This window comes from Mirounga angustirostris, unplaced genomic scaffold (assembly GCF_029215605.1).
Source record: "Mirounga angustirostris isolate CCGP_5_RB_7025 unplaced genomic scaffold, mMirAng1.0.hap1 SCAF_10, whole genome shotgun sequence".
NCBI classification, from domain to species: domain Eukaryota; kingdom Metazoa; phylum Chordata; class Mammalia; order Carnivora; family Phocidae; genus Mirounga; species Mirounga angustirostris.
Genome location: NW_026991718.1, coordinates 115,812,672 through 115,838,593, shown reverse-complemented (window position 1 = coordinate 115,838,593; position 25,922 = coordinate 115,812,672). Strand labels below are relative to the sequence as shown.

At 47.2% G+C, this 25,922-nt stretch overlaps 1 protein-coding gene across 2 annotated transcripts; it reads right to left on the bottom strand.

Moving 5' to 3' along the window:
* Positions 1-8,305: 8,305 nt before the first annotated feature.
* AAR2 (AAR2 splicing factor) lies at positions 8,306-25,413 on the bottom strand. 2 transcript variants are annotated; one of them, XM_045885706.3, is made up of 4 exons: positions 25,266-25,413; positions 21,744-22,552; positions 18,411-18,640; positions 8,306-9,643 (listed from the first exon to the last, which is right to left on the bottom strand). In XM_045885706.3, exons 2-4 carry the CDS (start codon positions 22,498-22,500, stop codon positions 9,476-9,478), a joined length of 1,155 nt encoding a protein of 384 aa, XP_045741662.1. In that variant the 5' UTR covers positions 22,501-22,552; positions 25,266-25,413; the 3' UTR covers positions 8,306-9,475. The 2 variants fall into 2 exon arrangements, with proteins under 2 accessions (XP_045741662.1, XP_045741663.1); XM_045885707.3 differs by lacking the exon at positions 25,266-25,413 and adding an exon at positions 24,949-25,259.
* Positions 25,414-25,922: the final 509 nt, after the last annotated feature.

The following is a 25,922-nucleotide window of genomic DNA, read 5'->3' as shown; positions in this document are numbered from 1 at the left end:
GCTTCCTGGTGGGGAACACAGGTAAGGTGTTCAGACCCAGCACGCAGCTCTTGAGCTTGAGACAGGTAAATGAGACCACAGGGACACCTCCCCTATGGGGCAGCCTCACCCCCACACAGCCCACGCTCCAGGCTGGACACAGGGCAGCTTGGACACTGGCCCTGGCACAAACACGCCAGGTGACCTTAGATAAAACCTTTACCTTCTCGGGGCCTCTCTCCCCCCTCCTCTAAGAAGAGGGCACTTGAACTAGATCAGGAAAGACAAACAGGTTTCTCTCACATGCCAGCTTCCTACAGGTGGCCGAGGCTCCCTGGGGCACCACACTGAGAAGGAAAGGGTGTCATGATCACTTCATCACATCCCTCCTGGGTGAGGGACTGGTGTGTGCCGGGACCCACCCTGCCTGGATCAGACAATCGCTAGGATCCTCCCCCCCGCCCTGTGACTTCCCTCGTATTATCGTTGCAATGGGCAAGGCTGGGATTCTGGCACGCTCCAGAACCCAGGTGTTTCCTTTTCCCAGCCAATGGCCATCAGCTGGGTAGTGGTGAGAAGAGCACCACACGTGGGGCTCAGAAAGACCTCAAGCAGCAAGTTCACTGAGTTTCTCTAGGATACTGGCCATTTACATTGCCTCACTTGTGCTCAAGGTCCTCACCTGTAAAACTGAGTCACGAGTCTCTGCTCTCTTGGCATTCCCCCCACCCCCTGCCCCTGCTTCTGGTGTCTCCCCTGAATGAGGGCAGGGCAAGGCCAGGACCTACCAACACCATGCCTCTAATCCAGACCGGTCAGTTCTCCTACCAGGGGATGGATAGAGCCCTCCGTGGACTAGAACAAGGTCCTGAGGCCACACAAGAGTATAGTAAAGCAGGAAAGTTGCTATCCACGGGCTTGCGAATATGATTTTGGTTGGCTTGCACCATATTTTTTTTTAATCGGAATTTGTTGCCAACATTTAAAAATAGAGAAGTTGCACATAAAAATCCAGATTTCCGGCTTCTCTTGAAAAACTGGAAGCTTTGACAAGCCTGCCTTGAATCGGCCGCAAGCGGCTGGAACTGCGGAGTCGAGGCGGGTTCTTTGTCCACTCAGTCATGTGGCCTGCCCGACCCCTGCTGGCCTCTGAGTTTGCCTCCCCTGACACAAGGTAGGAGCCTAGGCTCTGGAGTCAGGCTGGCCTGGGTTTGTCCAAGTGTGTGGCTCAATTGCAGTGTGCCTATCAGAGAACTCCTTGACTTCTCTGGGCCAGTTTCCTTGCTGGTAAAATGGAGATTTCCATGGTACTTCCTTCACACGGATGCTGCGAGATTGTGAGGCTGAATACAGGTAAAGCTACATGTTTCACCTGCTGCCAGGCACATAGTGAGCACTTGGTAAATGGCAGCCATGGCCTTGACCACCACCCTCTTCTGACAGCGTTGGGGAGGTCAGGAGCAGGAACAACAGAGGCACCTGATGCCCTCCCCAGCCTGGCTCTGGCCCATGGCGGGTTCCCCCTTGCCTGCTCACAGGCTGATTCGGAAGCGGCCATCCTGTCTGGGTGGTGCATCCCCAAACAGCAGGTCAACAGCCAACCCACGCTCCAGTGCCATCACCCAGGCCCGCAGCACCCTCCAGGCTGCTGGCCATTGGGTTCAAACTCTTCTTCCCCAGAAAACAATTCATGATGTGACCTTGGATGAGTTCTTTCTCTCTCCTGGGATCCTGGTTTCGCCAACTGCAGGATAAGCCTGTGGCCTCTAAGTGACGTTTTTGAACTGTGACTTCTTGGGAGTTTTGCAGAGCGACAGGCAATGAAGGTCAAAGTCTCAGGAGGCAGGAGTGAGTTAGTCAGGATTCTTTGGCTACAAGAGCAGAAACCTGTTGCAAGGGGCTTCTAGAAAAAGACATTGTACTTGTCTTTCTGCCATGGCTTATTTCACTCAGCAGAACATCCTCAAGGATCATCCATGTTGTCACATTCTGCAGAATGTCCTTTATTAAGGCTGAATAATATTCCATTGCATATATCACATTTTCATTATCCATTTATCTGTTGATGGACATGTATAAGTTATTTCCATATCTTGTCTATTGTGAGATATCTAAAACAGTCAAATTCATAGAATCAAAGAATGGAATGGTGGTTTCCTGGGGCTGAGGGATGGGGAAATGAGGAGTTACAAGTCAATGGACATAAAGTTCCAGTTAAGCAAGATGAATAAGTTCTAAGGATCTGCTGTACCACATTGTAGCTACAGTCGACAGTACAGTATTATACACTTAAAAACTTGTTAAGAGGGTAGATCTCATGCTAAATGTTCTTACCACAATAAAATAAAAATAATAGATAAAAAGGTATTGTATTCGCTCAGGAAGGAGGAAGCCTGGGGATTGTGGCTGCAGGTAGGGCTTGCTCCAGTGATGTTTTTGGCTCTTTCTCACTCTCATCTCTCAGCTTAGCTTCTTCCTCTGTGTTGGCTTCATCCTCATTTCAGGTGCGAGGGTTTTTTTTTTTTCTTTGATGGGTATCATGAGCCCTATTAGGTCCAACTGAGAGTCCCCTACCACCAGAACTCCAAAAACTGGCGGCACCCTTCTACACCTAGAAGAAGCATCCCAGGGATGATGCCAAGTGGCCTCGCTGAAGTTGTGTGTCTATCCCTGCAGATGGAAGGATGGCTGAGTTACTGTGATTGGCGCTCCTCTCAAGGATGTAGAAAATAGAAAAAGATTTCCTCAAAGCAAAGGAGGCTTGACATTATAAGAGAGGTAAACAGGGGCACCTGGTGGCTCAGTCATTAAGCATCTGCCTTCGGCTCAAGTCATGGTCCCAGGGTCCTGGGATCCAGCCCCGCATGGGGTTCCCTGCTCAGCGGGAAGTCTGCTTCTCCCTCTCCCATTCCCCCTGCTTGTGTTCCCTCTCTCACTGTGTGTCTCTCTCTCTCAAATAAATAAATAAATAAATCTTAAAAAAATAAAAAGAGAGGTGAACAGAAATGAGTCATGCAGTCTACAATAATAGCGACGACTGGTCATTCTAGGGGCCTTTAGTGCAGGGACAGAGCCTTCTCAGAGAGGGAGCGGTGATCTTCCAATCAATAAAGCATTTACACACTTAGCCCCATGCGTGGAGCAAGGTGCCACAGAATCATGAACAGATGATTCTAACCCTGACAAGCCATGAGAAACTCCTCTGCCTCACCAGACTGTGACAGCAAGGGCCAGCTGTGCATGTGGTTCTGGCAGCGAACACCAGGAGGGGTCAGGAAGGCTCTCGAGAAAGCCCTCGGTGGCTGAGCAAAGGACAAGGGTGGAGGTGCGAGGCGGGGTGTTAGGACTTCAAATCTGGAGGGAAAAATCTAGAGTAGATGTGAGGCATAAAAGGTAGGAGTAGGGATGGATTAAGTTGCGCTGAGGAAACCTGGTTTTGACTGTGGCAAAATACAAAATTAAAAAAAGCATAACACATTTAAAAAAGCATAAAATAAACAAAATGAACAAAAGCATTACATATAAAAAGAACAAAATATAGGCTAATATCTATTTCATCTTGCACTTTTAAGCATTAAAGCAGTGGGAAAAATCAAATCAAAAAGAACAAGCTGGACATATATGTCATATAAAAAAGTAAAGCATACAGTTCAAAACATAACATTAAAAGGCAAATTGGGGAAATATTTCTAACATTACGATATATTGTGATAAGACAAATGCATATTTTTAAAAAAAGATCGGACAGAGGGGCGCCTGGGTGGCTCAGTCGTTAAGCGTCTGCCTTCAGCTCAGGTCATGATCCCAGGGTCCTGGAATCGAGCCCCGCATTGGGCTCCCTGCTCAGCGGGAAGCCTGCTTCCCCTCTCACACTCCCCTGCTTGTGTTCCCTCTCTCTCGCTGTCTCTCTCTGTCAAATAAATAAATAAAATCTTAAAAAAAAAAATCTGACAGAAAATGAGCAGAGGACATAAACAATTTCCAAAAGGGACAAGAATAGTGGTGTAGGCTTCTTCATTCAAAATGTGCCATGAAGACCACCCCCCCAACTCCCACATCCCATCATCTACCTTTGGGCTGTGAGACCCCAAGTAGAACAGTTTATTGAGCCATAGAGGTGACAGCAGAGGTGAAGACCTGCCTAGCAGATGTCTGGGCATGAGATCAGCCCTTTGGAGTCCCCACATCTGGCAGCATCTTTCTCTAAAGCAAATGCCTTTTGCAAACTCAACAGCAACTCTGGTAGGACAGAGTGCAAGGGGCCTCCGCTCACACGCACCCCAGACTAAGCAGCCCTCCCCCAGCCCCGTGGCCCCAGTGGTCTGGAAGGGGCAGAAGCAGCCTTCTCCTGGACTGGATGTTGCTCCCCCTCCTCCCACACCCAGGTGCGGGGTCGGTCCAGCGTGGACACAAAGGGTCTGGGTGGCAACACAAGGAAGCTGTCACGAACCAAGGGGCCGGTGGGGTTGGGGCTGCTGCCGTAAGTCGTCAGGCTGGCAGCCTTGGACCCACAGGTCATTATCCCAGATTATGTAACTGTCCTTATGAAGCAGTGCTTGGAGGTGGAGGGCAGTGCTGCACTCATACAGGCGGGCTGGCATTCTGGCTCCGAGATGCGCTGGCCCATGCCTCACCTCTGAGCCTTGCCTTCCTCGTCCGTACCATGAGGAATAAGGCCTTCCTTGAAGAGCTGGAGCTCCGCCCGTTTAAGGTAAGGACCTGACCCAGCACCTGGCAACCAGGAGGAAGCCCCCCGCTACATGCTAGGTCCTACGAATCATCAGGAAGTCTGCGCAACTTCCATGGTGGAAGTGGGTGCAGGAATGATTCTTGACCAGGACAGATGAAGACCAGTGGGGGCTTCACATGCCCTCAGCTCTCTGTGAGCCTCAAGACCACCACGTGACAGCAAGTTACAGATCCCTGATGGGACGGGAGAGTGGGGACTTGTGTGGGGATGCGGACCCAATGAGTTGGTATTCTGCCTAGATTCTGAGCCTTCGGAGAAGTGAGGGGTTATCGGGCTAGCAGAGCCCTTGGAAGGCCTCCAGTGCACCCTTCACCTGAGTCATGAATGCAGCCCAGCATGCACACCTGATAGCACTGGGACCCGAGTCAGTGCCCTCCGTCATCTGGATTACTGCTCTAGCCTCCCTCCCCGCTTCCCTGCTTCCGCCCATCCCCCTGCAGTCTGTGTCCAACGCAGCAGCTTGTGATCTGGGTTAAAACAAAAGTCAGACCACGTCACTTTCTGCTTAAAACCCTCTAATGGATCCCCATCTCATTGAGTGAAATGCAACATTCTTACAACAGCCCCTAAGCCCTGGACAGTTTGATCCCTCGTAGCTGCCCAGATTTCCTCTCCTTTGATCACTGCACCCTCACCACATGACCTCCGGTGTTCCTAGAACACACCAGGCATGCTCCTGCCCCAGGGCCTTTGCATTCCCTGTTCCTTCTGCCTGGAACCCTCTTCCACCAGATGCCCACATGGCTCCTTGCTCACCTTCAAATCTGTGCTCAAATGTCACCCCATTTAAATCGCGACATCTCCTCTTACCCTGCCAGGACTCTCAATGTTCCTTATCCTGCTCTGGTTTTTTCCAGAGCATTTCTTATAACTAACAATCTCTGTAACCTACTTCTTATGCCTGTTGTCTGCCCCTCCCCCTCAAATGAGCGTAAGCTCACCGGGGCAGGACTCCGAAAGTACCGTTCGGATAAAGAAGGAAGAGAGCCCACCGCTGCCTCCCTGTAACTTCTCCCGTGGGTCCCAACTCCACGCTCTGAAGGGTGCAGAGAACTCCTCCTTCAAGACAGCTCTCCCAGCCTGTCTTGGGTGAGGGCCCCACATTTTTCTCCAGCTGCTTCTCATGTGACAGCTCCCTCTCCCCAAAATGTAACCCATCTGTCAGCATCCCTTTAGAAGTGTTGAGTCCAGACTTGAGCCAGGTAGCAATGTCTGGAGGTGACACAGGAAACTTGGAGAAATCTGGGGAGGGAAGGAGATAGACAAAGATCCAAGAAAGACAGACCTGTGGAGTTTCTTTCACACAGGCCATCTGACACTGGACTGAGAAGCCCCCTACTTCTCCTATCTTCCTCCCACCAGACATTTTAACCCACAGCCCCTAGGATCTCTGTTCTCCAGAGAAACCTAGTGAGTTGAGGCTGGTGAGTACCAGACTGAGGATGCAGGACAGGAGGCCTGGTAGGTTGGGGACACACCCCTACCCCCCCAGCAGGGAACAGCTGACACTATTTCTAGCTCCCACCACCACCCCCACCTCAGCAGGGAGGCCAGTCCGGGGCAGGAGCCCAGGGTCCCCACTACGTTCTGTTTGAGATCTGGCAGATGTGATGCGGCTGAGACTCAGTGACAGCTTCACCCAGGCTTTCACCCAGCATCTCCAGCCCCCGTTTCAGCAGGGGATGGCATTTTGGTCAAGCCAGAGTCTGATTAGTTGGAGAAACCAACATGTCACGGAAATAATATTTCCAAGGGATGACGTAGGAAAGTAATTATCGATGGTGAGAGGCAGTCCACGGCGGGGAACTCCTCCGCTGCTCAAGCGGTGAGAAATTAGAGGGATGGGCTCAGATCAGCGAGGGTTGTTGTGGGGACAGTGGGAGTGGCTGGAGACTTGCTACCTCTGCTGATTCTGTTAATAGGATAAAGCAGCCTTGCAAATAAGAGCCAGACCTCAGGAGGCCTGCATTAGAAGGGATTTGGAAATCAGGCCAGGTCCTGCCAATAGCTTCACTTTTAGATGTGTTAGAACTGGAAGGAGCTTTACAGATCAGCAAAGCCACCGGCTCTCTGTTTGCAAGGTTTCTGCCTTCCAGAAATAACTGCAAGTATTAAGTAATAATTAATTTGTTTTCACATTTTTTATTCATCAAAGACACATAGAGGACTGCCAGCTGGGACACGCAGAAGACGGAGTCGATGTCACTCCAGCCCCAAACAAGAGACCTACTGGTTTTTTGTCAGCCGTCACGTTATCCTGTGCAAACGTAGTTTCCCTTTTGAAAACATTTAAAATAACACAACAGTCCACTTTTAAATACGTGAGGGAGCCTGGAGAATCTACATCAGAAACCCCAAATCTGAGCAAACTCTCTTACTTTATATGTAAGTAGACCAAGGCCCGGAGAAGGGAAGGGGCTTGTCCGAAGTCGCACAGCTGGCTGGCACCAGGACCAAAGCTCCAGATGAAGCAGGGAGAGGGGAGGGCTGTCGGGGGCCCTGGACACCAAGGGGCTTGGGCTTGACTCTTGCCCTCAATCCTTCCTAGCTGTGGGGCCCCGGCAGAATGACTGAAGTTCTCTGAGCCCATTTTCTTATCCATAAAATGGGGAGAATAGTAGCACTTACCCCTACTTTTGTGAGGAGTAAGTGAAGTAACAGAACAGAGCACTTAGTTCTCTTAACCCCTGCTTGTGTGGGTGGTGGGGGTAGCAGGTCTGTGTAGACAGAAGACCAACAGCTCACAGAACAAAGTCACGTGACCCCACTTCTAGGTGCTGCCCTGACAACGTCGGTGCAAAACATCCTCTCCCAGTAGAGCTCTAGGTACTAACTTGCAATGCTGTCACTTCTAGGTAGTTATTCAGAACTGAGTGTGCCTTCGGACCCAGGCCATATCCAGATTCACTGCCTCGGAATTCCTGCGGGGTGGGGCTCGGGAATATGCACTTAAAAAAATTATTATTGAGATATAATTTACACAGCATAAAATTCCCCATGTTAAGTGCACATTTTTGGTGGTTTTTAGTATATTCAAAAGGTTGTACAATCATCACTAATTCCAGAACCTTTCCATCACCTCAGAAAGAAACCCTGTAGCCGTTAGCAGTCAACACTATTCCCCACTCTCCTAGTCCCTGGCAACCACTAACTTCCCTCCCTGTGGATCTATGCTGGACAATCCCTATGAATGCACTCATGCAACATGGGGTCTGGATCTGGCTTCGTTCACTCAGCACGTTTTCAAGGGTTCATCCATGTTGTAGCTTGGATCAGGAGTTCCTTCCTTTGGAATGTGCACTTCTAATAAGCTTCCCAAGTAGTTGTGATGAGTGGGGTTCAGGAGGAAGAGAACAACTTCTGATTATTACAAAGCTACAGGGCCTCAATCCTTCCTTCAGGTATGCCTATCTCAGAGGCCCCAGGTATCACTGGGTGCTTGCCTCCTCTAGAGACTGAAGACATCAGGCAGGGTCGCCTGGTACTCAGTAGGGAGGAGTGTGTCTGTGGACAGTGGCCTGGCAGCTGAGAAGTGGGCAAATGAACTGCAGGAGAGACTCACACAAGGGGACTTAGTCTCAACTCAAAGACTTTAATGTACATTATGCTCTGGGAAAAACATCTCCAAGGAAACAAGTGGAACCAAAAGTCTTAACTAGCATGGACTCTCATTCAGAAACCTGGTTGAGCCACACCTTGGAAAAGAATGGCACAGGGACTCCTGTCGTAGTACAGTGGTTTGCGGTCAGGGTGGCAAGGACCTGCGTGTGACAGGCACACCCTCAGGACTCCGAGGGAATGGGAGCATCACTACTCCTGTGGCTGACAGCTCCACAGCAGGACTGGGAAGATCTAGGTTGGCCAGGTCATCTCCAGAGCCCTGAATAAAGGCACAGAACTTCAACGGGGCCAAAGAAGCCTCTCCAGAGCAAGAACCTCTCTCTTTGTTGTTGAATCTCCAGGTCATTGGAGAGAGTCATGGTGGCTCTGGTGAGGAATGGGGCCATATGGAAGGGTTGCCAAGTCTCACCTCTGGGTCTGAGGCCTCAGAATGGAACAGATGGGAGAGACGTGGCATTAGGAAGTCCCTTGAGGTCAGAAGCCACAGCAGTCTCGGACAACTACCCACTGGGACCTCTGGACAGAAGGAAGGGACTTATTTGGAGAAAGCCAAAGCTGCCCACTTGTCAGACTCAACCCAATGGTCTTCTGGGTCCCCTCTCCCCAGTCTGGAGCTCCTGAGTGGTCCCATGCCCATGTCTTCTGTGATGTGTTCCCATTCAATAACAGGCAGAAATTCTAGCTCATCTCCCTAGCACCCTGTTTAACTTTTAAATCACCAACTGATAGCTCAGACACTGCGCAGTCCAGGGTTTCTTGTTTTCTAACCATCCTATGGAATAAACAATCAGTTTTCTTAGGCTACTGGCTCATATTCTTCTCCTTCAGAAGGAAGCAGGGTGCTGCTGAGGCAGGTCTCTCCCGAGAGCTTCTGAAAGAGCCCGTATGGAATCTGGTCAGGTTAGCCTTCCCATGACGGGAACCCATGAATGTGCCTTCGGGATGCATATGGCCTGTTGGGCACTGAAGAAACTTATTTATTGGTGAAAGAGGGAATTCTGGCTCCATCTTTGCAGAACCTGGTGGGGCCGCTACCCCCACAGGTCCCAGAAGGAAGGGGTGAATGGAGAGGCCAGCACAGCAGCCGTGGGGGAAGGGACCTCCCCTGGCCGACAGTATTCCCAGTTAGCCAGTCTCTACTCCCTCAGGGAGCTCCACCACCACTGGGGCGCAGTCCTCTGGCTCTGCCTCAAAGTCCCACCGAAACTTCTTCGTCAGGTGAGCTTGGAACTTTTCAGCTTTCTGCCTCAGGGTGGCATCCACGGCAACGCTGCAGGCGGAGGAAAAGAAAACCTACAGAGAACAGAGGATAAGTCACTCCTGAGAACACAGAGGGGGCCGAGAAAGCTGTGGAAATTTCCTCATGGTGTTCAGCTCTCTGGGGCGGGTGGATCAGCTGCTGCTGGCATGGGCCCAGGACACCTGCTGTGCTCCCCCCAAACCAAGAAAGAAGGTCCAAACCCAGCTGAGAAGCTGGGGCAGGACTAGAATGGAAAATTACTATCTTGGGCAGAGATGCCCCATTGAGAGTAAGGCCAGGGGGGCAGGTCACCCTGGCCCAGTCCCCTGGGGAGCTCTCCTGGGCACCTGGGCTATAACTACACCAGCTGGTACCAAGAAAAGCTTGGAGGGCTTATAAGCCCCTGCAGCCCATAAAGTCCCAGGCCCGAGGCCAACGAGGCCGAACTGCTGCTCTAATCTTCATGGGCCACAGGCTGCCAGTCAAAGGTTTCTAGTCCCCTTGAAAGTTGTCTTTGATGTTCTTCTTTTAAAATTGTGCTTACAGGGGCGCCTGGGTGGCTCAGTAGGTTAAACATCCAACTCTTGATTTTGGCTCAGGTCATGACCTCAGGGTTGTGAGACAGCCCCACGTCGGGCTTCATGCTGGACGAGGAGCCTGCTTAGGATTCTCTCTCCCTCTCCTTCTGCACCCCCCCCCCCATTCGTGCACATGTTCTCTCTCTCTTAAAAAAAAAATAAAGTTGTGGTAACATGTACATAATACAAAGCCTACCATTTTAACCAGTTTTTACATCATTTTAAAAATTAAATACACATAACATTTACCATTTTGACCATTTTTAAGTGTACAATTCAGTGGCATTAAGTACATTCACATGGCTATGCAACTGTCAACCATTATCCATCTTCAGAATTTATTCATCCTTCCCAACTGATACTCTTTACCCACACTAACTTCCCATTTCCCCCTCCCACCAACCCCTGGAAGCCACCCTTCAGCAATGAACAAGGGTTCCATTTCTCCACATCATTGGCAAGATCTGTTTTTTGTTATTTATTTATTATTATTTTTTTTTAATAATAGCCATCCTGATGGGTGTGAAGTGGTATCTCACTGTGGTTTTGATCTGCATTTCCCTGATGATTAGTGATGCTGAACACCTTTTCATGTAGATGTACTGGCCATTTCTATGTCTTCTTTGGAGAAATGTCTATTTAAGTCCTTTGCCCATTTTTAGTCAGGTTTTTTGTTGTTGTTGTTGAGTTATTGTAGTTCTCTAGATATTCTGGATATTAATCCTTTGTTTTGATGTTCTTTTTAATTCAGTTTCATCTGATATAAACATTGGGCAGGGGGCAGAGCAGTAATTTTCTCTACATCTGACACTCCATTCTGGATTTTCCTGGATCCCAATCACTTCTAAGAGTAACAGCAAACTCGTTACTCCTTCTCATACAATTTCACTGTTTTCAAATTCAGAGAAGTTTCGGAGTATCCCAACAGATCCTCACCATGCTCTGGGAAGACACACCAGAATACCTATTTTATGGAAATGGAGGCTAAGAGGAGTTAAGTGACTGGATGGAAACTAATAGGAAAGGAAGGAGTAGTTTTCCCCAGACCACCCCACAGAAGCAGGAGCGTCAGGGTGGGGGAAGCTCTTTGTTCCACATCTGTCTCCTGCTGTAGCCGGCCTGCAGATCGCCATGGAAGGAGTCTGGGCTCCGGGGGCCTTGACCTGACCAAGTTAACAGCTGTACTCCACGGCTGCTTCTCCACTGCCTGGTGGCAGGAGTGAAGCTCATTGCAGTGGTCTTTGTTTGGAGTCATTTTGTCGGAGTGGTAGCAGGGACAGAAGTGACTGGGGGCTGTGGGTGTGCAGAAGCACAAGTGGGGGGTTACAGAATTTGGTTTCATTAACTTGGGAATCGACTGAATACAGGAGCAGGCAGCACAGCCACAACAAAACAGCCTACTGATAACTAGTTAGAGGGGCTGTGTGAGCACGGTGGCAGAGGGCGGCAGGGAAGCCGGCCGCCTGTCTGCAGGCAGCTAACGGGGCTTGCCCTGGAGTGCCGACTGCGGAGCCCAGCGGAGCTCTGGGGAGGGCCCTGCACGGGAAGCAGAGAAGCCTTGTTTCAAACAGCATTAGTTCCAGAGGCCCTGCATACCCCTGGGTCTGTCCCGAGGCCCTGGGGAGCCTGCTGGCTGAAGCTGCAAAAGCCTCTTCCTGCTCCCCTCCTTCCACAGTAAACCGGACCCCTCCCTACACAGCCCCACCTCTCCAGCCACGCTGAGCAGCTGCCAAACACGCTCTACTGCTTCTCCTGTGCCCCTACCCACACGTGCTCTGTCCTCAGCATAGAACACCCTTCCATCCCTGCTTTCACCTTCGTCACCTACGGATTTCTACTAGTGACTCAGGTTCACGGATTTCTACTAGTGACTCAGGTTCAGACCTCACCTCCTCTAGGCTGTCTTCCCAGACCAAGAATGGCACAGGTGCTCCTTCATGCTCCTCCAGCGCCCAGGGTTACGGCGAACGTAGCTTCAATCTCAGTTAGGTAACAGTCCATTTACTGTGGAGCTCTCCCAAGAGACAAGGAGCAACTCCAAAGCAGTGACTCTTTCTCCTACTGCATACTCACTCCTGGCACAGGGTCTGACATAAAGGACCCATGAGGTGTTTTAATGAGCAAAAGAATGAGAAGACCATAGACTCTATGAAAATCCATTTTTGGCTCACTTTTGCACAAGTCCTTAGCACCAAATAATTGCTCAATAATTATGTGATGGTGCTGGACAAAATAAAGGACTCGTCCTGGGGAGCAGGTGGCCCCTGAATGTCACCAGCTCACAAGCCACCTCCTTGTGACAGGTCTCTTACAAAAGCCCAACCTGAAATGAACTGCTCCAGCCTCTGTTCCCCTAGCACTGGGCCTGAACCTTTCTATGGCATTTCTCACACTGTGCTCACAGTATCTGTGCTCCTTAAGAATAGAGAATGAGTCCTTTTTATCAACATGTCACACACAGCATATCGCCCAGGGCCTGTTATAGAGTTAGGGCCCAAAGGAAGCTCACTGAACAGATATGAATGAGATGCAGGGACTGCCCTGCATTTGGCAATGGCCAGCAGTGACAGGTCCAAACAGGCTGGGCTCAGACTCATCACTCATCCTTCCCACCCATCTCTCAAACGATTCCTGGGAGTAAAATCAACCAGAGGCAGGTATAATAGAAAACCTTCTGTCTGAAAAATAAGGCTTCTAATTTAAAAAGTGCTTTGTCCTTTTTAAAGAACTTGTCAATTTAATCTTTACTACAAGCCTGTGTACTATAAACCTGGGAGGTAAGAGGACAGGAAATTACTGTTCCCACTGTACAGATGAGAATGGTGATAAACGCCGAGCAAGTAATAAATGTTAAGCGAGATCCAGTCCAAGTAGGGAAATCTCAATCCTTCGTCCCTACCAAGGCCTTCTTTTTGTCTCAACACAGACTTAATACATTCATCATATTTTCAGCACTGCCCTGTGGGGAGCCAGGGGACTTGGGAGACCAGGTGCTTCTGGAACTGTCCCCTCTGCAGGCCTCCAGGACCCAGGGCACAGCCCAGGTTGACTTTTTTAAAAAAGCAACTTTATTGAGGTATAATTTACATACAACTAGATTCACCCATTTTAAGTGTTCAATTTGTTTTGACAAATGTGTACACCCATGCAACCATTATATGATATAATCAAGATATTAATTTTTTTCTTTTGGTATTTAGTTTTATGAGTCCGAAGCCCACATACCATAACAATCAGGATACTGAACAGTCTCGTCACTCCGAAAAACTCCCCTGTGCTGCCCCTTAGTGGTCAAACCCTCCCCTTACCCAAGCCCCTGGCATCCAGTGATCTATTTTTGTCCCAATCGTTTACAAACTTGATATTTTAAAAACCCGTAATTCAGAAAAGGAGATATACAGACATTACCTAGTTTTCAAGCAATAATTTACTTTGATTCTCTTGTTTTTAATTTTATGGCTTCTTCAGAAAACTTGGTAATGATCTATTTATTTTACTTGTTAAGGTGAAGTCGAGTAAACGCTTCTTAACATCACTGAGAAATGAATCATCTTAATATCGGAAGATTAATCCTGGATCTTTTAAAAATACTTTTGAAAGAGGACAACAACATTTCACAAACAACTGCATTTCTCTAAAACTAAAAGCACACCCCTTGGGTATTTTTCTTTAAATATAGAAAAAGGTATTAATATTTTTATCATTAAGTCTGTATATTCTAAAACTGTAAATTACTTTAGCCAGAAACGTAAAAGCGTTCTTTTAAACCCAAGTTAAATAAATTGAGTTCAGTCAGGTCACCTTGAGAAATTCAAAATATCAAGGTAGGTAGCTGAGTCACTACCTTATCCTATTTTTTGGACAGACAAAAAAGATGAAATTTCCTAATTTTTTCAATTCCCAAATGATTATTCAACTTAGAATGAAACTAGCCAGAGGTAGAACATTCTATTTCTACTTGCAGAAGAAGAAAACGGTGTTAAATAAAACTATCATTTCACACTGATTACCAGGAGAGTAAAAAGCAACAGGAACCATGTCTTCTGAGGTCAGTTTAAAGAATTTGGGATATTTCATCTGGGAAAAATAAATGGGAGCCCACCACAGACTTCAGAATCAAAACTCAGCCTTGCCATCCACTAGCTCCGGTGATCTTGGGCAAAATCATGTGACCTCTATGATCCTGCTTCCTCATTGTGAAGTGAGATTAAATACTTAGCTCTGAGCACTGTGGTGAGGGCTAAATGAAATAATGCACACAATAAGTGTGCAAAAGTGATAGCTGACGGCAGAAGGTGTGCAAGTAGATAGGTGAAATTGATCATGACAGGTGTTCTGGTAAAAATACTACAGACATCACTCAGAGCCAGTGCCTTCCATCAAGAGTTAAAGATGAACACTGGCATTTAGAATATTGGCAAGAAATGAAGCTGGAAAGCATAGATGGCCTATTGTGACTTAAAGTATTTAAAAAAACAGGTTATGTGACTATATGCCTAAATGCTATGCAATCAGCAGTGAGAATCCTTATTTTGTACATAACTCATTTTCTAACATACTATTAAATTCAGATTATCCTTTCATTGGTTTTAAACAAATTATGGTGACTCAAGTTGCTTTTAATAAAAGAAAAAACTATCTATTTTTGTAAAACAAATAATTTTTATTCAAGCTAAATCCATGGGATTTATAAAAACCAGTGGCATCTATTCAAAAGGGCCTCTAATGGCAGAGACCATTATGTGGCTAATTTTATACCAGCTAATGTGGCAGCCTTTAAGTGCTTACACATACAAACACCAGTCCCTCTCCATGGGTAGTAGCCATTTAAGCTCCTAAGTAAGAAAGCCAGTTCCACTTACTTGACTACCTGGGGGCAGAGCAGGCGGCTGGCTGAAGAAAGCTTTTATGGGCTGATTCATTCACTCACACACATCCTGAGTGAGTGCCTCCGTGTGGGGGGCTAGATTCTCACTGCCAAGATGGTACCAACGTTAACTCTCCATTTAAAAAAAAAAAAAAAAGATCTTGTAATATCCTTTCTACATTGTGCCTGTTGAAATCTGTCATCCTTCCAGCACATGGCTAAACGCCTCCCTTCACAGTCACTCCTAATCCGCTCTCTCCTCCTCAAATTGCAACCCTAGTCTGAATTAACCAATTCCTTTTTAGTGCTTATAATGCCCTTTGATCAGACTGCACCATTTACACCTGTCATATTAGGGGCATCTATTTACAGTACCACAGGAATTATGTGCTCTAGCCATCTAAAAATACCCAATAACACAATGTGAGAGAAGTGTTAGGCCTCGACTAGGTGTTAAAAACAACCAGATGAACAACAAACCAGGCTTTGGGTAAAAGTTCACAGCTTAGTGGGGAAGTCAGGCAGACAATGTACACATTTCAGCAAGCACAGCCTGTGTAATATAATAGTGACAAGTCCAAAGTAGGCTAATAGTATGGAAAGGAGAGGGATCAGGAATGGCTTCACAGAGAGGGATGCCTTGAGGGCATCTTGTAGGATGAACAAGTTCACACCAGGCAGAATGAAAATCATGTTCAGTTAAGAAGGCATGAAACGGGCATAAAGTTTCAGTTGTGCCAAATGAAAAAGTTCTAGAGATCTGCTGTGCTTATAGTTACCAATACTATACATGTTATGTGTTTTTTTACCATGATAAAAAAATGGGGGAGAGGTGCCTGGCTGGCTCAGTCAGTTAAGCATCCAACTCTTGCTTTCAGCTCAGGTCATGGTCTTGGGGTTGTGGGATCGAGCCCTGCATAGGGCTCCATGCTCAGCGTGGAGTTAGCTTGAGATTCTCTTTCTCTCTGCCCCTCCCCCTGCTTGTGCTCTCTCTCTCCCTCTCTAAAATAAATAAATAAAAATATTAAAAAAAAGAAAAAAGGCCTGAAACAGCATGGCATTTCCTTGAACTTGTAAGGAGACCACTATTGCTGAAGTTGACAGGGGAAAACAAGGAGAGGAAGGAGAAGCTGGAGAACAGATCAGGAGCCAGATCAGAATGGGCCTTGTGATCTATGTTTGGGTTTTTAACTTTCTAGGCAATTAGGAGGTGCAGAGAAATAGTATCAGATCTGCACTTCAGAGTAACTCAGGTGGCAGCATGGGAGATAGGTGCACTGACAGGGGTAGGCATGGAAGCTGACGAACTGATGCAATCTAGATGAGACCAAAAGGGTCTCAGGGCCCATGTCAGGTAAATGGTACTGGTGCAGGACCACATTCTAAACAACGCTGTCTGGAGTGACTTGATCAATTCATTTGTTTTACTTTCCTACCAAACTATAAGCTGCAAGTCAGGGACTCTGTCTTGTTCACAGCTATATTTCTAGTCCTGCAACAGGGCATTGAATATAGCAGATGCTCAGCAAATACCTGCTAAATCAATAAATAAATCTCTTGAGGGCAGGAACCCTAATATACGGATCCCTCAACACTTTCAGGAAAATATCATATATAAAGATAGGATGCTCAAAAGTATGTGTTCATATATTTTTTTAAAGGCACATGTCCTGGATTTTTCCAAATAATGACATCAAATTTTCTTGGTATAAAGTCCAGACAGAATTCTTCCAACCATCAGCTCTGCACACCCCACCTGGGCATCTAGCAATCCAGCCGGGCCCTCTCTGCTTCATAAATCATTGTTGGCAAGGTAGCGTCAGCAATCAGAGCTCAGTTGTCTGTCAGCTCTGCTGACAATGGTCAGGACAGCCAATGACACAGTGTGGCCCTCCTAGGTTTGTGTGACAGCATTAACGCACATCACAAGGGTAGCACATCATTCCCATGGGTTATTGCCAGATGCAAGTCAGCAAGCTGATGCCCCCTCTTACCCCTCATCAGTTACTAGCTCATGTAACCCAGGAACTTGTTGGGGGTAGAGTGGTATTTCCCCTTCAGAGGAGAGATAAAGGGACTTAATTTCTCTCTGTTATGTCAAGAACCAATAAAAGAGGAGTTTTATAACTCTTCTTTTGTTTAAGTGGAACACACCAGGCTCAAGCCATCAGCTTGACCAACTTTCCCCATGGTCTGCACAACGCCCCTAACTGCCAGGGTTTTAAGTCAGCTGCCCACTTACAGGGATTCTTCCAATAGTATGTTGTTTGTAGAAAAGTATCCCATGCCTCTGAGAAATAAGCCCCTCACGGTGTCTCCACTGATGTCAACCAAGAATCCTTACTGGGGGAATCTATACTATATTCAGGACATAGGAGCATAATCACAAGACTCAGGCCTGGGTTCAAATCCTGACTCTGCCACTTACCAGCTGTGTGACCTTACATAAGTGACTTAACCTTTCTGAGTCTCAATGTTCTCATTTGTAAATAGGAAATAATCCTCCCTGCCTTGAAGGGCTCCAGAGAGATTAAATGAGGAAACCCAAGTAGCATGATAAACATGATGCCTGCTACTCAACAGGCATTTACTGAATGTTTGTTCCTTTTCTCACCCTGGGTGGGAGTGGTAGATTAGTGAGTAGCCACCTTCAAAGGAGTGGGCCTCATAGTGGTCTCACACACACACAGGGAGAAAAAAGCAGCTCATGGAACAAAAAGTATGGAAACTGACAGATTGTAGCTTCTGCCTCTTCCACACTTGAGAAAGTTAAAAATGTGAGTGACAGAGGCTGTCCCAAGAACATAAAGGAAGCTAATCTATTTGCAAAGGGAGGAAATAGCACAGGATGAAGATTATAAGTTGTTTGAAGCTTCTTCCCTAATTACCACTCATAATGAAAATTTAATTGCCAAGTTAAAAGCAAATTTCACTTTTTCTGTCAGAGAATCTCTGCAGAAACTGGCACGTTTTGTTTGAACAGGAAATCAAAGTTACTTTAATGCTTAAATGAAATCTAAAGAGCTGCAGATGTTTCCCTGGAAATAACAAGCTTCAAAACTCTGTCCTACTGGGTTATACCAACTTATGGCTACAGGGAGAAAGAAAAAGTGTTTTGAGCTGAATAACTCATAGAGGTGGAGGTTATTCAAACGCCAAGTACCCCACTGCGTGGCACTCTTGGGCAAGGCAGGCGGAGGGTGGTATAGAGAGAGGGTCTCTGGCATCACGGAACTTACAACTGAGTGCAAGAGAGAACCAGGAAACAGCCCGAGGTTAGGAAACTGCAACAAAAAAGTAACCCTCCCGAAGGGGCTTTCACACATCCTCGCCTTAATTCTGACCCACATGGGTGTCAGCCAAAAGATGGCTCACCTGTAAGGTGCTGGTGAGGAAGTTGTTCTGGGAGACAATGTCCACAAAGAAGTCGGCCGGGATCTCGCCGAGCTGGTGGTAGAGGATGGAGATGAGGTTGACGTAGAGGGTGTGGTGCCTCACCATGGCTTCTTCCGAGCGGCACAGGAGATTCAGGAGCCGCTTCCAGTGCTCAAAGGCCTCGTACACATTCCCCAGGAGGAAGCATACAAAGGCAAACTGGAGTTCACCTGAGAGGCGCAGAGAGGAGAATGATCCTGAGAGACTGGAGTGCCAGCTGATGCTACGAGGCCACCAGTTCTACTGGACCTCAGCAATGGGCGGTGGCCTCCTGCAGAGCACTCCTGGGGTTTTGCACTGAGTACATGCTCAGTTCAAGTTTGCTGAACTGCTCTAAACTCAAGCTACAAAAAACCAAAGTGTGGTTTTATAAAATCAGACTGTAAGAGAAGAGATCTACCTAGTATTTGCCTGGCACTTAGAAAGTTTACAAAATGTGTCCATGGGTATTATGCCAGGTGGATCCCAAACTTGGCTGCCTATCAGAATTACTAGGAGAGCTCGTTGAAGATAAAGCTGCCCAAGCCTCCCCCATGGAGAGCCCGGTTGAGGACAGATGATGGAACCTCAGTATCTTTAGCTCTAAAAAGCTTCCCGGGTAATTCTGATGCAAATGGTCTGCTCCAGAGCCAGGGAAATGCTGCATTACACCATGTAATCCCCAGCCCAACTCCACAAGGTATTCAGGGAAGGTGGTATCTGTCTCATTTTACAGATGAGGTCAAGGGACTTACCCAAGGTCACACATCGAATGCTTGGCAATGGGAACAATGTAAAGATAAAACGAAATTCCTATTGGGTGAGAACAGTTCCAGAGCTTCCCAGAAGAGGAAAATTTGTGAGTACTTGTTCCAGGCTTAGCCTGCTAGCCCAAATCACTTGCATTTGTTTAACCACAGGGCTCTGTGATTTAACCTCTATGAACAGCTTGGTGGCTAATAGCATGAGCTCTGGGGGTGCCTGGGTGGCTCAGTTGGTTAAGCGACTGCCTTCAGCTCAGGTCATGATCCTGGAGTCCTGGGATCGAGTCCCACATCGGGCTCCCGGCTCGGCGGGGAGCCTGCTTCTCCCTCTGACCCTATCCCCTCTCATGCTGTTTCTCTCTCTCTCAAATAAATAAATAAAATCTTAAAAAAAAAAAAAAAATAGCATGAGCTCTGGAACCAAACTACCTGAATTCAAATCTCGGCTCCGCCCTTCAGAGATGTGTGACCTTGGGCAAGTTACTCAATCTGTTTATACCTCGTTTTCCTTATTTGAGGGCAGTGGGGAAGATTAAATAAATCAATGTAGTTCACATGAAGCATTTAAAATAATGCCTGACACAAAGGAGTGCTCAAGAAATATTAGCTATTATTATTCCCGCATTTCCACCAGATGCCTGTCTGAAACAAAGAGACGCCATGATCCAGAAGCCACTGTCCTTGGGCAAGCAACTGGGTCTCTGGATGCCAAGATATACTGCTATTGATCAGAGACATTCTCTCTGGCTTCAAATTTAATGAGGGCTTCTGTGGTGTCATACCTATACATGGGCCATAAAAAGAATAGATGCACTCAACACCAAGTACCTCTTTAAATGCATGGTGTTTGATCTCTGTCACCTCCAGAGATATGAAAAACTAGTTCTCTATTCCTAGGCTTGTGGAACTAAGTTTGTCTAGCTGCCTGGTCCAGATATATTGGATGTTGAACTGACATTTTCAAGATATTGTCAAATTTTCTTTCTATGATAGAGGTTAATGATTTGCTTCTACAGTTGGCTTTACCTGGTTGGTTTGTGAAAACAGGAGCTTATTCTCTGAAATTAGAGCATGTACTTAAATTCAAGCATTTCTGACCTAGTCTGAAATTAAGTTACGAGATCAGAAATAATTTCAAAGAGCTGTCAGGAAGATACAAAGTTATCCCTGCAACAGACCCTTCAGAAGATTACTTTGAAGAACTGAAACGTTTAAGAGGTAGAAAACAGGATTTCTGTTCATTTTTAAGCCAGAATTTCTTAAGTGTTACTTATTAAATGATAACACTGTGTAATGCATTAAGATGCACCCATTAAAATGTGTCCTTTTATCAGAGAGCCAATGATATGAAGGGCCCTATATTCAAATTTCTCACTGATCTTCCAACAGAAAAATATGCAAATACCTGGACAATTTGTAAAAGAAAAAATATAAATAGCTGTTAAAGATGTGATGAATGTTTGCTGTCACTAGAATCAAAGAAATATAAATCGAAACGACATCACTCTCCAACCATCCCGTTGGAAGAGGCCTTTGCTAACTCGCCATTTCAGAGGTGATGGGCAACAGCCTCACCCCAGCTGGCAACACACACGCTTTGATCCAGCAATTCAACCCTAAATGTAGGTATAAGTACACACAAGGATGTTCATTAGATGACACAACAGGGAAAATAGGGACATCTTAAAGGTCCATCAACAGAGGGCTGGTTCAATAACTATGGCACATAGGCAGCCACTATCGAGGAGGGCCTGTTTCAGTGACACAGAAAAACGTTTACGCTAAAGCAGATTACAAAATAATATACTGTAATCTTGTTTTTGTAAAAAATCATTTATACACACAAACACATATAATTGAGGAAGAAAAAAAAAGACTAAAGGGAAATACATAGAAATACACAGAGAAGAGACTGCAATGAAATGCTGCACATGGAGACATAAACATGCAAAAGACGAAAAGTAAATACACCCAAGTGTACAAAATGGTTATTTCTAGGTGGTGGGAATTGGGAGGGAATTTTTGTTTGTTTTGCTTCTATGATGACCATATATTATTTTTGCAATAAGGGAGAAAAATAACAAAAACAATAAAAATTTTTTAAAAATCACTATCCTGGCCTAAGCCAGCGGAGACCAACACTTTTGAGAGAATCAGGAGAAAACTGAGGAGGCAGATGGGAGGCTGGGAACCAGGAGCCGCTCTGGTCTCACTTCATCCACATAGTTGGCCAAATCCTTTCCCTCTGTGAACCTCAATCTATAAAATGAGGGGCTGGGCCACTTCAGTGGTTCCCAAACAGTATTGGCTGCATCAGGTTCACCTACGGTGCTTGTTTATTATATAGACAAACACACAGACAGATACGGCTGGGGCCCTACTCCAGCCCTCTTGAATCAGTCTCCAGGGGGACTGGGCAAGCCTGCTTCCTAGCCAAGTATAGGAACCACTGGACTAGATAACCCAAGGTGTACCCCCTACTATACACCCATCCCTTGGCCCACTCCCAAAGAATCCTGTTTCTCCTCACCAAGCACATCCTGGGGGCTGCTGGGGAACTGCTTGCTGAGCACCGTCTCCAGGGCATAGCTCAGGTCCATGCTGTGCCTGGTTATCTCTGCTGGCGTGGCACCTGCCGGGAACATCTGTGTGGGCAGCTCTGAGAAGCGGATCTCTGTCCCGGCTCTGGGCTTCATCTCTGGCAGCCGGGCCAGGCCCTCCTGGTAGCTTTTGCACTCAGTACCACAGCGAGGTAGATTCTGCTCCACGCGGTCCTTGGTGTGCTTCATGGAGAGCACGGGAAGCACCTCTGAGAAGGCGCAGATCTGCCGGCTCTCGGGCTGCAGCCTCTCCATTGTGGCCTCGCTGATAAAGTTGGTGAGTGAAATCCACTTCTTGAGTGTGGCATATGGGTAAGGGCCCAGGAACTGGTCCAGCTCCTGGAGGTTGGCCCTCATGGCCTCCACCTCAGCCTCTGGGGCTGGGGACAGGTCTACCTCTTCTTGGACGGCATTCCAGCGCAGGACTATCAGGCCTCGCTGCTGCAGGCTAAGGAAGAAGCCCATACGAGGCCCCACCTCCCTGGGATTGGCCTTGTCCACAGAGCTGTAGTGGAGGAAGTGGATGCCTGGTGGGATCATCTTCACACCCCGGAACTTGGGGCCCACCTCCCAGGAGTTGTAGTCAATGCCAAACTCTGTCCCCTTGGGCATATTCAGGATGACCACAGTGGCCCCTTCAAAGAAGAGGCGCTTGGCAAGCTCAGGATCCATCTGCATGGCAGCCATGGGATCAGTGCTAGGTGACCAAAGAGAGAATCCCTCTTGTCTTCCAGAACAACTGAAAAAGAAAGAAATCAGAGTTAACTGGAACTTGGGGAAAGATGTTTCATTTGCTGAGGATTCTGCATGTGCCAGACTGAATCAGACCCTTGACATAATTATCTCCCTTAATCCTCGCCACAACCCTGCATCAATTTTACTGATGAGGAAAATAAGACTCAGGAAGAAGAGGATTTTGTGTTTTGGTTTATTGAGAAAGAACACTCACTGCATAGCCAGAAAGATATTGAGGAGAAGTGACGTGCTCAAGGTCATGCAAGGTCACACAAATTAGAACCCGGTACCCTGTCCTCCAGGCCAGTGTTCTTCTCACTGTTCACTCAGGATCTGCTCCCAGATCTCTCTCTCACAACAGGATGAAGGTGGGGAAAGCCTGGGTGGTCTATTCGAAACTACAACTGTGCCTAAACTGCCTCACACTATAACTCTGCCTAAACCCTATTGCTGAAGAGTCCCAAGGAGCTGAGAAGGATGATTAAATCCAGCATATACCCAGTTTCCCATAAGCCTCAAGGAAGGCCCAGACACGGACAGAAGGTGGAAAGTGGGTGCTCGGCATCTAAAATTCACAAAACGTGTCGGAAGCAGAAAGCTTTTCAACCACAAACCTCCTCTTCTCCTTTTACACATAAAAACCCCTGAAGTCCAGGGAGTGAAACAACTTCCCATAGGGCCTACAGTCAGTGGCAACTCTGGATCCCTTCCCCAGAATGGATTCAGGTGGCATGGCTGGCCTAGGATCAGTATTTAGAAGAGAAAGAGCAAGAACACTTATTTTACCCACCTCTGAACTATCCATGGGGACATACTGGCACAACGTGTAGGCAGGCAGACACTGCCTGGGTGGTATTTATAGGAATGGTTCCAACATGAACTAATTTAATCCAAACAATTATCTAACCTTCTAGTCCCAAGATGCTTACCTATTCAATTTAACAAATAATCACTGAGTGCCCACACCGTGCCAGATCTTCGCCTGAAACAACGATCTGTGAAACATCCACAGAGTAGGACAGTCACCACTACCTCTAGGCACTTCCAACCCAGCTGGATGCACAAACAAGACCCCCAAATTTCACAAACTGAAGAACCAGCTGCCTGTTTAATTCTTCTTACTCTTTTTTATGTTAAGCAAACAGAACAAAATAAAACAGTGAGGAAAGGAAGGCCAACCTGGTTTCAAAAATGTTAGGGGCAATGTTTTATCATCTTAACCTCAAACCACGACAAATGACTCACCCTACATCAGCATTTTTTTTTTCCTAACTGCAAGTCAAAACTCATTAATGGGTTAAGAAATCAATTTAGAGTTTCAACCAGCATTAATTTTTTTTTAATGGAAGGAGAATTAAAAAAAAAAACAAAACCCAGCATGCATCATGAGTAATAAAGATAGTAACTGTCTTCTGAAGTTTTATGTGTTTGTATGGATTCTTGGCCATGAGATAAAATGTATTAGTTATTGTAGGTCACAGTCAAAAAAGCCTGAAAGCCACTGCTCTAAATAATTTGCATCATCATCATCTAATTCCCAACCCTGAATTCAGAAGGTACTTAATAAATACTTGCTAAATGAAGAGCTATTGCATTTAGAATAATTGTTCATCAACTAGCCATTTTCCCTTGTGGTTGTGCTCCTCCTTGATAATGACATTCCTTTATTCTAATTACACCAGCCGTAATTCTCTTCCCTGTATCTTCAGCAGCTGGTACATGGCCTGGCACGGAGAAAATGCCCTGGGATGCACAAAGTCACATCCATCTTCTTCTCTCCATCACCTCCTTACTCCAAGTTACCCTTTCTCCATCCCAAGAGCCAGAGTGAACTTTTCAAAATGCCAATCTAAGCCACACTTAATGCCAATGTTGAGTGGCTTCTCTTATGGCTCCGGGAAAACCAGAATTTTTACCATGACCTATAAGACCTACAAGGCCTGGCCTTCCTGGCCCCTCCCAACTCCTGATTGTTTCATACCATGCACCCCCGCATCCCCCCCGCCCCCCCCCCCCCGCCCTGATTTCTGTTCCAGCCACATTGGCCTCTTACAGACCCTCAAGCAGGAGGCTCCCTGGGTAAAAAAAAAAAACTCTTCCTCAAATCATTTTTTCTGATCTCAGCTCAATATTCACTTCCTCACTAAAGCTTGCTTGACGCGGGGTTAGGTCAGGTATCCCGTGGGACCCTCACTCCCCCGACACCCTGTACCTTCCCATTTCATTGATCAGGCTACAATTTTGCGTTTATGTTTAGTAGAGGGCTGTCACCTCCGTGAGACTTGAGTGTTTTTGTTCCTCCAGCACACACTAGATGCTCGATAAGCACTTATTTAATAAAAACATGATATCCACTTTGTAGATGAGAAACAAAGGGTCGGTTTGGGCAAATTACCTTACCCGAAATTACAGAGTCGGACAGAACCAAATCGGGCGCCGCCAAGGTCTCCGGCACCCGAGTTCTCAAGTTAGGGAAACAGCGAAGTTACCCCGGGTGCCCCAAGAAGTACTGGCGACCGGGGCTCCGGTGACGGTTTATCGGGGAGAAAGGCCTGCAGAGCCACCAGGGTCCCAGCACCGGCCCACAGGGCGGGACGCGGGTCCCGGCGAGGCGCCCCACTTCAGGGCACTCCGCGATCCCGAGCCGGAAAAGCGTGGCCGGGCCACAGAGACAACGAAAGCAGAAAAGTTCCAACAGGCCAGCCGGCCGCACTCACCAGCTTCGGACTCTCCCCGCTCTCAAGCACCGCCGAAACGCACCGGAAGTTCTCGCGCTTTGGCTCGGGACGGGAGCGACGGCGAAAGCGGCCCGGCAGAGCTCTTGGTCTCGGGAGGAACGGTCCGCGCCTGCAGGTTCCGCCCCATCAAATGTTGCCTTTTGCTAGTCTAAGTCACACGTCTTAGCTCCCGAACCATGGATAACAACTTTCACCAAATTATGTATATCCTGCTCCAGAAACACATCCACCAGCCCTGGCCCTTTGGTCTCAATCAGTCATGGTCGCTGAAGCTGGGGTCAAGAGCATGGCTGCCTAGTAGGCACATCAGATGATCAGTAATGGTCCCAGTAAGTCAGTTTCGACCTGAGTATCACCACCCAGTCGCAGCTTCCAACCACAATCAGTCCTAGAGGAGATTGTCAGAAATCCAGCCTGCAGGGCAGAGAAGAACCAGTCTCAGCCCCAGTAGCCACCACATGGATCCCTGTGGCCATAATCATCCCGAGTCCTCAGGCGTGCAGGCTACAAACGTGCCACGAGGGAGGGAATTTGCCTGTCTGGTTCTCTGTTGTTTCCTTGGAACCCAGCAGGAAGGCAGGCACAAGGGCTCAGCTGGGTGTGTGTATTTATCACAAGTTTAATTAATGACTGTAT

Coding starts and splice junctions, on each gene's coding strand:
- AAR2 (XM_045885706.3), bottom strand. CDS start 22,500: ATGGCTGCCATGCAGATGGATCCTGAGCTTGCCAAGCGCCTCTTCTTT. Junction 18,641..21,743: donor CAGCCCCCAGGATGTGCTTG/GTGAGGAGAAAC, acceptor TGCGCCTCTCAG/GTGAACTCCAGTTTGCCTTT. Junction 9,644..18,410: donor TCCTCACCAGCACCTTACAG/GTGAGCCATCTT, acceptor TGTTCTCTGTAG/GTTTTCTTTTCCTCCGCCTG.